This window comes from Pleurodeles waltl, chromosome 2_2 (genome assembly GCF_031143425.1).
Source record: "Pleurodeles waltl isolate 20211129_DDA chromosome 2_2, aPleWal1.hap1.20221129, whole genome shotgun sequence".
NCBI classification, from domain to species: domain Eukaryota; kingdom Metazoa; phylum Chordata; class Amphibia; order Caudata; family Salamandridae; genus Pleurodeles; species Pleurodeles waltl.
The window spans coordinates 909,144,616-909,157,014 of NC_090439.1; the positions used below are offsets into that span (position 1 = coordinate 909,144,616).

General features: G+C 43.8%; 1 protein-coding gene across 1 annotated transcript in view; it reads right to left on the reverse strand.

Moving 5' to 3' along the window:
- The window catches only part of ANGPT1 (angiopoietin 1), an 895,759-nt gene that overhangs the window by 32,219 nt on the left and 851,141 nt on the right, over positions 1-12,399 (reverse strand). The window contains exon 8 of the mRNA XM_069220619.1: positions 11,841-11,971. Within this exon, the coding sequence (XP_069076720.1) occupies positions 11,841-11,971 (131 nt within the window). The remainder of the gene's footprint in view (positions 1-11,840; positions 11,972-12,399) is intronic.

Below are 12,399 nucleotides of genomic sequence, written 5' to 3' on the forward strand. Positions count from 1 at the left end.
CCTGCAATAACACGGGTTTTTGATCAATTGGGTGTAATCAGACTTTGTGCCGTCCCAGGATCTGGTTTTTCTAGGGGCTCGGTTTCAGCCTATTCCAGGGTTGGTGACTGTGTCCGAAAAGAGGTTGGATGCTCTCCAGGCTTTGGTAAAGAAGGTATGGTTACTGTCTGCTCCCCGAGCTCTTCTATGGTTGCGACTGCACATTTGGCGTCAGTGATATTTTGGGTTCTTGGGCACGTTTCCATCCCCTGTGCTAGATGACGTGGTTCTTGAGTAGGTGGGATCCAGGGTCCGGTTCTCTGAAGGACGGGGTTCCAGGGTCCGGATTGATTCACAGAGAGTTGCAATGGTGGTTGGATGCAGACCACCTGAGGGTAGGGGTGTCTTTGTCACCTCTGAGACCCGTGGTGGTGACGACGGATGCCAGCCTCTCCGGTTGGGGGGCATGGATGGGGTCAGCTCAGATTCGGGGGTTTTGGTCCCCTCGGGAGGCGAGTCGGTCATCTAATTGGCGAGAATTGCGGGCTATATTCCTGGCTCTGGTCCAATTCCAGGATTCCCTGAGGGGGTTGGCGGTTCTGGTTCGCACAGACGACTTAGTGGCCGAGGCTTATGTCATTCGGCGAGAGTGGTAAATGTTCGGGCGGATCTACTGAGCAGAGTGATTCCTTCCTCTCAACTTTTCTCTATCCGGAGGTCTCTGTTTCGGCATCTGGTTCGGCTTTGGGGTCTTCCAGTGCTGGATGTGTTTGCGTCAGTAGAGAATGCGATAGTGGAGTGCTTCTGCTCCCGGTTTCGGTGTCCCCAAGCATGGGAGGTGGACGGGATGTCATGTCCTTGGCCGCAGGGCCTTTTATATGCGTTCCCTCCGTTTCAACTATTCAGGGCGTTTCTGTTAGGTGCCAGTGGCTTTGAGTTCTACCTTGCTGGCTTCATGGAGACGTTCAACTTTGCTTTCTTATAGTAGACAGTGGAAGGTGTTTTCGTCTTGGTGCTTAAGTCGTGAGTTGGATCCTTCCTGCGCTTCTCTCTTTGTGGTGATGCAGTTCCTGCAGGACGGTGCTCGTTTAGGGTTGTCAGTGGCTTCTCTTCGGGTACAGTGGGCGGCTATTCAGGCATTTAGGGACCATTGCGTAATCTTCAAGTTGAAGGGCAATTGATGCCTGGATTTTTTCAGGGGCTTATTAATTTATTTCCTCGCCCGGTACGTTCTTTTCCCTCATGGGATCTGTCCTTGGTTTTGGATGTGTTGACGGGGGCCCCTTTTGACCCATTGGGGGACTATGATTTGAGACGTCTATCTTTGAAGACGTTCTTTTTGGTCGCCATTACTTCGGCTCGTCGGTTGGGGGAATTGGGGGCATTGGCATGTTCCTTTCCTTTTTTGTAAGATTTTTCCCGATAGGGTGGTTCTGGTTCCGGTGCCTTCCTTTATTCCAAAAGTCAATTCTTCGTTCCATTCCAGGCAGGCGGTCATCCTTCCTTCATTTTGTCCGGATCCCTCATCAGGGGAGGAGGTCCGTTTGCATTTGTTGGATGTACGTAGGGTTTTGTTGGAGTATCTGCGGGTGGTGGCTCCTTTTCGTACAGGGGATTCACTGTTTGTTACTTTTGGTCCGGCGCGCTAAGGTAAGAAACCTTCCACGGCTTCCTTGAGTCGGTGGGTTCGATCTTTGATTCTGTTGGCCTATTCCTTGAAAGAGGTGGTTCCTCCTCTAGGGATTCAGGGGAGGTCTTCCAGAGGCATGGCGGCGACGGTGACAGAGCTTCAGGGGACTTCAGTGGTGGAGATTTGCAGGGCCGCCACTTGGGCTTCTCCTTCGGCGTTTGTGGGTCATTATAGGCTGTCGGACTTGGGTGGTTTGGAGTCGGTGTTTGGTCACCGGGTCTTATCCTCTATGAGAGAATGTTTGGGATGTTCTTGGTGCAGGATATTAACTAAGGGTCTTGCAACTCGATGTCCGTCTCCTGTGTGTTTTTCTTGCTATGTCTCATTGGTTAAAAGGAAGGCGAGGGAGGGACGGGAGGTAATGCTTCCATTTTCTTACGATAATGGCATTACTCCTAGTCCTACTCCCTCGCCTTCCTTTTCCGTTCCCTCCCACCCTCCCGGTACGGACTGTCCGAGTTGCGGCTTGGGCTTGGTTTTTGTACAGGAGGGGATAAGGGTGGGGGGGGGTTTTGAAAGGGGAAGGGAGGGTCTAGGGGGGAGGCAGGAGGCCTCATTGGTTAAAAGGAAGGCGAGGGAGTAGGACTAGGAGTAATGCCATTATCGTAAGAAAATGGAAGCATTACCCACCTGAAACTGAATTCCCTAAATGCAAAAGGTCGCTCTAACAGTCACCATTTGCGAAAAGTTGAAGTGGAAGAACTGACCATGATTAGGCACCCCCTTCAATTTTCAACAGTACTAAATATCTTGGAATCCCCATTGAGTATATTAAGTTGAAACGTAGCTCTCCAAAAATACTCATTTAGTGTTGAAACAACTTTGCCTTCTTCATAGAATAAAGTATGCTGTTGACAGGATAACACCAAAACTGGAGTCTAGTACTGCTATTAACAACATGCTATGCTGCAGCATGCCCACCTGGCACCACTGGAGAATATCATTCCATAAATCTGCATAACCCATCACTTGCTTGATGAACAATGACCACATAACATGCACTCTTCTAGAACTCCATATTCTATCCCTGGCTGCTCACATCACCTTCTGCATTTGTTTCATCACCTGCATGGCAGTTACCAGCAACAGACATGCTACCTCACAAATAATTTCAGGAGCTTCTTGGACTAACTTAAAATGCATAGCCCTGACAGTGCCCGGCTTGAGACCAAGAACACCAGTAGATTAAAAAACACCATCCCAATACTGTACAGCTCCAGTTAGAACAGTCTCTCCTCCATTTCAGGAAGAAGCTGAAGGCTACCTTTTCCAGGGACACCTTGTCTAATAGCAACAAAATCTAAGGCATCCTTCTATGACGAAATCTTTCTTCACCCATCAGCTTGTTGTTTCCCCAACCTATTGTTAAAACATTGAGGGGGTTATTCCAACTTTGGAGGAAGTGGTAATCCGTCCCAAAAGTGACGGTAAAGTGACAGATATACCACCAGCCGTATTACGAGTCCATTATATCCTATGGAACTCGTAATACGGCTGGTGGTAAATCCATCACATTTGGGACGGATTACCACCTCCTCCAAAGTTGGAATAACCCCCTGAATGTTGAGAACTCCTGTGAAAGTAATGAAATGGTTCATGCTGATAATGGCTATTCTAGCCCTTTTGCTTCAAGGTTCCAGTGCTTGTCTCTCTGTTTGTCCCCTTTTCATTTAGGACATTTGTTAGTCCAGACATCCTTGGTGTGGTATTCCCCCAAACATTTTGTCTTCTTTCCCTGATTTTTACTGAGCTTTTTGTTGGCATTAGCCCTCTATGCACTTTACTCCTCCTAACCAGTGATAAAGTGATTGTGCTTTCACCTTTAAACTTTGTAAAATTGGACTACACCTAATTGGCACATTTAATTTACTTTTACTTCCCTAGTAAATGGTAGTGCGTATACCCATGGCCTCCAAATGAAATGCTACTAGTGGGCAGCTGTACTCACTGTGGCACCCACTAAAGTATCCTTTTGAAACATGGCTCAGGCGTGCAACTGCAGCATGTAGTACAGTTTTAATCTGCCATTTCCACCTGACCTTTATACAGGGCTGAACCTTCCTTTTCAATACTTATAGGTCACCCCTAAGAATGGCCCTAAAGGCTCACACAGCAGGGTGCATGCTATTTAAAAGGTAGGACATGTGTGTTTAAGGTGTGCAGGTGCTGAGAGGGAAAAACTCCTACATTCTTTTTTCACTGTTGTAATGTCTATCTCGCCAATAAGCTAACACTGGGTAACCTAATTATACTTAATTAGTGCTAACTTCAGATTGGGAACAGATGGAGAAATAATGTTTTCACTTAAATACATTTTCAATGAAAACCCATTTTAATGATAAAGTCTTATTTTAGATTATAATTTTGAAAATGCAGATTCTACAAAAATGCCATTTTCCTTCCCAAAGGTTCTGAAGCCTTTCTAGGAGATTGCACGCTACCTGGCCCTGCTAAAGGTTCCCATCAAGGATATGCATTGGGCCCAGACAGTGAACAATAATACTTGGGTGTAGCTGGGAGAGGGTCTTTCTGCCAAGTTGGCTTTGGAGGATATGTACCTTGCCCAGTTTGCATTTCAAAGGACTTTGCCAACAGCACACGCAAAAGGACTTGACACCAGGATTACCCTGCCTTTTGTCCCGATAGATGGATTGGAGCCAAACCCAGGAGAAGGGGAAGAACTGACCAGAATCATTAAGGGTAGGTCAGGGAATTCCCCACTCAAAGTCTGGCACAGAGAATAAAAAGAGGACCTTCATAACTACTCATTATGACACTCCTGGACATCTGGAAGATTTAAAAGAAGCATTGCCTTGCTGCCAGGAGATTGTCCTGGTGTTTGAAGGGCTGCCTTGCTGTCTGAAGAAATAAGTTTGGACCTGCTTACCTTGATCCTAGGCTACCCAGAGTGGCACCAAGTGACAGATGGCTGACTTCCTGCAGGAGCTACAAGGACACAACAAGCTTCCAGAAGACCCCCTGGACCTCCCTGAACCTGCCTGAGTTCTGCTCCTGGCCTCTGCTGGAGTCAGTCCTGATCCCCAAGAGGTGTCCTTTAGATCCTAGAAAACTGGCTGGCATCAGTGAGAGCTCCTCCAGAAAATGAAGGTGAGAATCCTGAAGTATTGGCTCCCTCCAAACATGAACTGGCCCATACTTGTACAAACTCTTCAGCTTATGATGACCACCAAGTTGAAGCTCCTGTGAGACCAGCACTATACGTCAACAGTGATGGTTCATGATGACTGGCAATAAGAGACCTGCAATTTGTGCTACAGCAACAAAATCCTGTGGTAGCTGCCAAGGTGAAGCTCCACCGATAACTGGCTCGTTGCAATACAGTAGCGACAATCGGCGACGCTTGACCTTCCCTTCACACTGAAAGCCTCCTCCTCACGGTCTCCTCCCACACAAACAGAACTCTTCGCGACAGGACTTAAGAAGGTAACCTTTCAGTTGCACTGACCTGGACCCAGTATCTGGCCCCCGTTTCACAAAATTCTCCGGATATTGGATGTTTTTCACCAAATTGCACTGTGATTCATGAACCAGCTATTCATGAACCAGCAACCCAACTATCTGGCATCGAATTTTCACATTTCACTAACAATTATGCTGAGATTTTTGCTGTTGTGTAAACAGCAAAAGAGTCCTAAATATAAGGGAGCAGTAATCGTATTGACTATGGGGAAAGTTCTTGTGTCACTCACTGGTCCTGCGCACAAGCATGATTGATTCACTCGTGAAAGCCAAGAGTTAGAGCACGTTAACCACAGGTAAATGTGTGTTGTGTGAATTAATGTAGGAATGCAATGATGAATCAGGTACTTTTCAGTGCCACACGAAGACAAAAATGTTCTATTTGGTCTTTTGCATATTTACATAGATTCTCTTCCTGAAATGCATACAAAATGTATTTAGTGTGTTTTGGACGTATGTTTTAGCACGTTGTTTTCCAAACTTAACTTCTGATGATAAACACCGACAAATGTTTCAGAGAAATAAAAATATTTATCTTTCGCTCTCTAAGTATTTTAATCATTTTCAGGAATTACTACAGTTCATCTTTGAAACTATCCAAATCGTCTACGTAGCTTTTGCGGCATGGGAAGTTTTGTTCTAATTACTGTCAAAAACAACATTTTTGCCAGTTATTCTTATAACAATGGGCCAAAGTTGAAATCGGTCATAAATTGTTGCAAGTAATGTTAAGGGCTGCCAATTCCAAAATATTTTCCAACATGTTTTCCAAACAATATAACAGCGGGGCATTTTATCATAAATTGGGCATACACATAAAAAACAATCCTCTGCCTAAATGTGAGCTTGTATTATTCAATGTTATTCAAATTGCCTGCTCTGGGCATTCGTCCATGCAAAGGCCATATAACAAGTGAATTTCTGCATTTCAGATTGTTGAAATCCAAAACGAGAAAGAGAAATGAAAACAATTCATGATAAGACTAATTTAATTTGAACGTGGCACAGTATGGTGAACTATGTTTTATCCTGGGTTTGGCTACTTTCTCTTTTGGGGGAATGTCCCAAGCTGGTCTTTTGTTTCCAGTGTACATTATTAATGTTTTTGTTGACTCTTTTTCCCCATTTACATCCCTAAAGGCATGGGTGACTGAGGGGAAAGAGTGAGCTGATGCCCAGAGTGTCTGATTAGACAGCTTTTGAAAAGCAGCAGTTGTTGCAAACGAGCAAGCCAGGGGCGGGCCGAGTATGCCAGACACGAGTGGCAAGTAAGGGCTCCTATCATTTAGAAAGGGTTAGAATGAAATGCAGGTGCCTTTGTTTATCCCCCAAAGACGCCATGAGCAGTTACCAGCCTCATTATTGACATTGAGACAGTTCTCATGAAACACACTTTAGCCAGAAATTCAAGCCACTCTGCCTACATATTATTTTCTCTAAACATGTAGAATCTTTCTCGAAATGAGTACGCATTGAAAGATTGAGAATTAACCTTAACAAGGTGTCCGGTGATTTAGACCCGCATTGATTCATGTGACCATCACCTCCACCTGCCCTCCACCACCAATCCCTAGGGTAGCTCATGAGAGATAATGCCTTAATGTTTTTAAGCAAAGCTCTAGATAAAACTACTGCTGTGGATCAGTTGTGGGTGCCATCTCCTGAACAGCAGCACCCCCCATCACTGACCCAAGTAAACGAATGGCTTACCACTCACTAGGATCTTCTTTACATTGCATGTCCCCCCTGTGTTTTATTGAAGTCCACAGATGCTTGTTCTTATGGAAGCTTTGGTGTAAGACTATCACATCCTTCTCTTTCACAACTCTGTTCTACTTCTGGGAAGAGTGCCAAAGGCATAGAATAGAGAAAGAGTTCCAATGGTTGATCCAATACATAGGACTATGCTTGAGCATCTGTACTATCTATGTTGAATGAAGCATATGGCAACTGAACACAATTCATTAGTGGATCTAAAAATATTTATGTTTTGCAGCATCATTTTGGCGCAGTGGTTTCAGGTGCAGCGCTTTATAACACCACCACAACACATGCATCAAGTTGTGTCAAATTACTAGAAAAGGCAATTCATGTTTTTTGCAGATCCAAATGCAAAATCCTATTTTTCTTAGATCACTGAACATCCTTCCATCATTCCAGGAGGCATTCATAGTGATATATACGTGGAGAGGTCTAGAGGATGTAGCTGCATCCTACAAAGGCAACTGATGGTTTTCTACTCAGCCCCTGTGGATACTGTAGTATCTACGCGCCATGTCTGTGTTTAAGAGACTACTGAAATTATTACTAATAGAAATATTATATTTCTGAGGTTGTTTTCATTAAATCAAATGTGGTAAGTTTCTTGATTTTTTTTTTTTTGTTCCACCATATGTTTTGCCTAAGAAGAAACCAACTTACCTTTGTTCTTGTTGTGAAGAGGTTTTGAAAATCAACAATATGCAACAGCTCAATTACAATCGTACAGCACTTCTGAGACCTACTGGCCCAACATACCCAAATTGGTGGAGAGGAGAGAAATTTCTGGAGAATGACTTGCTGAGCATGTGATAACAACTTCACTACACTTCGGAACTGGTACCAAGTTGTGCAGAAAGGGGGGTATTAGCCACCCCAAATAAATACCTTTATTCTCGATTAGGTTTTTCCCAGGTGGTAAATTAAATACCTCACATTCGGAAAGTTTTACGTGAAATTGATGCATGATATGCCAAATCTGTATTTAAAACACAAAATTCCTCAATTTATTTAGTTTTTCCAGGTATTTTCCCACAAAACATTTTTTATCATAAATATTGAAAAATGTCTTTCTTCTTTCTGTCTTACCTTCTCTCTCTTTTTCTGACTCCATTCCTCACTATTTCTCTTTTCTCTTCTCCATCTTGTCATTCACTTTTTCTCTCACTATAGGCCAGATTTACAAGGCCCTAGCACCACCGGAGCGTCACTTTTTGCGATGCGCTGGTGGCACAAACCATTTCTCCATATTTACAAGGAGGTGTAATGCCACTTTTTGTGGCTTTATGCTTCCTTGTAAATATGGGCCCCTCTGACACAGTTTTCGGTGTCAGAGGGGCGTGCAATGGGTGTTGCCGTGGGCGTTCCACTGCAACACCCATTGCTTTTGACACTGCCCCTGATTTAGAAGAATTCATAAATCTGAGGCAGCTCCAAAATCTAACGCCACCCCGGGGTGGCGCTAGCATGGCACAACGAGGAGGAATACTTTTATTCCGCCTTGTTTTTTGCTTTTTATATGTGTGCTGCATTCTGCAGCATACAGAGAAGAAGCAAAATGCCATGGACGATTGTTTATGTGCAGAAAGGGACACCTTCCTGCAGATAAACAATCACACCCCTCAACGCAGACACCCTTGCACTATAGTGCAAGGATGCCTGCTTTGGGCCAGGCTGCTTAATTTAGTGCAGGCACAGGGGGAAATTCAGGGGTGCGCTGTATTCTTGTAAACACAGCGCATCCCTGCATTTCAAAACTGGGGCGGCGCTGCTAATTTTGGGGCAGCACTGCGCTACGCCAGTATCTTGTAAATCTGGCCCTATGTTTTGTACTTTATGTCTCCTGTTGATCTCTCGCTTTCTACTGGTCTCTTGCACCATTCCTCTGTCTTACTTAATTTTTCTTTCCCAATATCTCACTCTTGTTAGCTTTTGGGTTTCCATTTCAACCATAGCAGCACACTGAAGACAACATTGATTTAACAAATTCATTCTCTGACTGTAGCAGAAGATGCTATTGTGAATAAAACATATTTTCAATGCAAACAGTGCAGTTACAGGTGAATCCAAACGCTCCGTGACAGCACAATTTTTTCTTCAAGGCATGTCATAATGGCTCAGTACACCTTTTGCGAACACAATATTTTGGGGATCAGGACATATTTTTTAGCATTAGACTTAGAAACAGGAAAACATCGTGAAAGGAGAGATGAATAATACCCTGCGAGATGGAGACAAAGTGAGAAAGGGTCAGATCTCAGGACACATGTGAGTGATACTATTTCATTTGTATAGGGTTGTGCTTGATGAAAACATATTTCACCATCACGTTATGACAGCAGAGTTTGATGTGTGACAAAAATGCTTGTGGGTAATCGTGCAACCTTTATAATGGCGGTGTGGTGTTGCGCTCTGTTGTTTTGGTACTATCGTGTTATCACAATGTGGTGTTGTGCTGTAGTGCAGTATGTGGGTGAATAAACGATCACAGTTTGAGCGTGTAGAAGATAGTCTGTTCGCACCTAAACTACAGTTGTTGTGCCTAATTATGTTGTAATGTCTTGAAATGCTGCTGCAAGTGTAGTGCGTGCTTTTAAAGTTTCAGTCACAAGCAAACCTTTGCTACTACGTGAAATGGTAAAAAAGCGCTGCTCCAGTCCTTCGCGCCAAAACAGTGGCAGGACTTATGTTACATTAGTGCTTCCACTGCTCAGATGGAGTGACACGGCTCAAGAAGTGCGAGGTAACGGAAGTGGGTAAGTAGTGAAGTACGCAGTGGATCGACAGTAGAGGAAGAATGAACATTAAGTAGTCTCGGGGCGCAGAATCCCGGCTTCAGAAGGGCCGGGGGCAAACTTTTAAGAAAAGCTTTAGGTCGTGATACTTTTTTTTCAACAAATAAGATCTGGGCGCCCAGAGAAAAGGTGTTGAAAACAGAAGGGTCATACAAAGGTTTGCTCGTCTGCACCCTGGAAGCCGCCATGCGTGTGCAGCTCGCCGCTCTGAGAGAGGCTTCCTAAAGAAGCGGCTTTGACGTTCACAACAGCCCGGGTCTGTGGGTGGCTGCCTCGGTGATCCTCACGTGCTCGCACTTGTGAGGTATCCTTGAAAGCTGAAGAGACCCCTTCAGCTCTTGCTTACAAATACACGCTCTGCGTGTTTATTTCCAAAGACTGCCCGCATCAGGGTCAAAGCAATGAAGCAATTATCACGTATCTGTAGCTAATGTGGGTTTAAAAACCTCTTTTGTGAAAGGTTGTTGGGAATGCGCCGCCTTTGCTCGATTCATCCCGATGAACCTCTACCTATTTTTCGAGGATCACAGAGCTTCATGAAGGGTCGACTTAAGGGCCTCGCAGGACAAGTGCAGCTAAGTGTGTGTGTGAGGGGGAATCCCTTTGCTGGAAGGTCTTTTCGAAAGAGGAGGGGAAGAGTTTCCCCAACAATGTTGGGAAGCAAAACCTCTCACAATGATTTAAAAAGAACTCTGTTAGTGGAGGTTTCTAATCCACAGAGCGTGGAAATTGCACTCTTTTTTTCACCGTGAGAAACAGACTGCGCTGCAGCATTTCACACATACAAGTGAATTCGCGTCTGGGCGCTTCATACGTTTTTATAACTTCTGCATTATTTCATTTTGCGGCGCTAATAGACTGGGGCAAATGAAGAACGATGCAAAATGTACAGAAGAAAAAGCGCTAACTTCAACTTAGTGCAGAAATATTTTGAGGGAAAAACACAACATTTAAAAATAACACGACGCTTTGGAGAGCAGCCTGCTCATAAAGAATACCCGAGTGTAGGCTGTGCATGGGCGTGTAACACCAGAAGAGTGAGCTCATTCATAGAGTGACGGTCATTTTGTGGGGGAAAGTATAGTTACTATTCATCGGTGTGCCTTGAAGATATCATATACCTTCAAGGCACACCTATGTAAGGTTCAAGATCTTGAAGGTACCTAAAAGTGGAGTTAGGAATAGTAAATCCATGCTTACCTCTGTATTTAACCTTCACAATATTATGGTAGTAGATATTTTTGAATTTTAGGATATTGTTATAATATTTTTGTTGCACAGTATTATTATGCTCATCATTCTGACTTAACTGTGCATGAGGGGGTGTATGTCACTATAATGAGGTCAATAACATCGACGTACAATAATATTGTATCCACTACACAGAACTAACCACTAAATTGCACGTTACATAAATATTTACCATTCTTAACTCCATGTATCTTTATCAAGACTTAGGAGTAGGTTTACAATTTGGTAGGCGGAGGTAAGTCCATCAGGGCAATCAAGTACATTTCTCCATTGCCCTGATGTAGTACATGCCCACCAAATTTAGGAATTACTGCCAAGCTGGTGGTCATTTCTCAGGCATTGGCAGTTACCGCTTTCACAACATTTTCGGTCAATGCTTTTTAAAGTTTGATGCAGTGCTTCATAAACATGATGAAGCTGTCCATCAAACGATTTTTTTTTTAGGTTGAAAAAATAAAGGAATGCGCTCCTTGCCATGGGAGTCATCTCCCATCGAGAGGAGGGCGCTTGATAGTTTTCCCTGCCCCTTACCACCAGAGTTTTCCTGGCATTGACGTGCAGCGAAACCTGACCTTTATGTTTGCCCATCTAAATTAGGTCTTATTCTGGTCCATAGTCTCCACCATAGTAACACCAATAAATTAGGTGGGTGTACCATTAAGTTGGAGGTAAGGATACTCTGTCACTGTTGCAACAGCGAATCCTTACCGCCAAAATATAAACTAGCCCCTTGGACTACAACATAGGGTTTAGGTGAATCTCGTGGAAGTATTATTGACATGCCATATATCTCACATAACATAGTAACCCTGTACTACATGAAGTGTTTACTGCATGCATGTTGTTGGAAACGAAAGTTAATTTCATAGTAGCCATATCGTGCTTACCTCCTGTCAGCATGAGAGCGCATTTGCACATGCAGTTGTCATTGTCGGCATCCTTGGTACTGAAATCGGCTCCATGCAATATCAGGCTGCTCTGCTTGCCTGCAGTTCCAGAATGCCCTTTCAGATATAATCTACAATAATAATAATGAGAATTAGAACCAAACAAAAAAAGCAGGTTCTTCAGTATTTATCATAGAAATACCCAGTGTGTTGGATTTTCTGAGTACCTTCTTCTTTCTCCATGGTTCACATATACACGGACCATAAACAATATATTTTGTGAAAGAAAAGTCACTAAGAGAATGGAGGTGCGTTCAAACAATTGTTGTCTACCCAAGGTAGACATAAAATTACTCAGAGCAATGATGCTGCTGTGAAAGTCCTTGAATGGAAATGAAAGCTGTGCAACGCTTTCCTTACTAGGACTACTGAAGATTCTCAATGTTTTGTGTGACTTTTACCAGTAGAGAGGAAGGGTCTGCTGTCCACAAGGTGAATCAAAGTGTTCCTCAATTCACAACAAGAGAGGACATACTCTCTTTATCCACTATCATTGTGG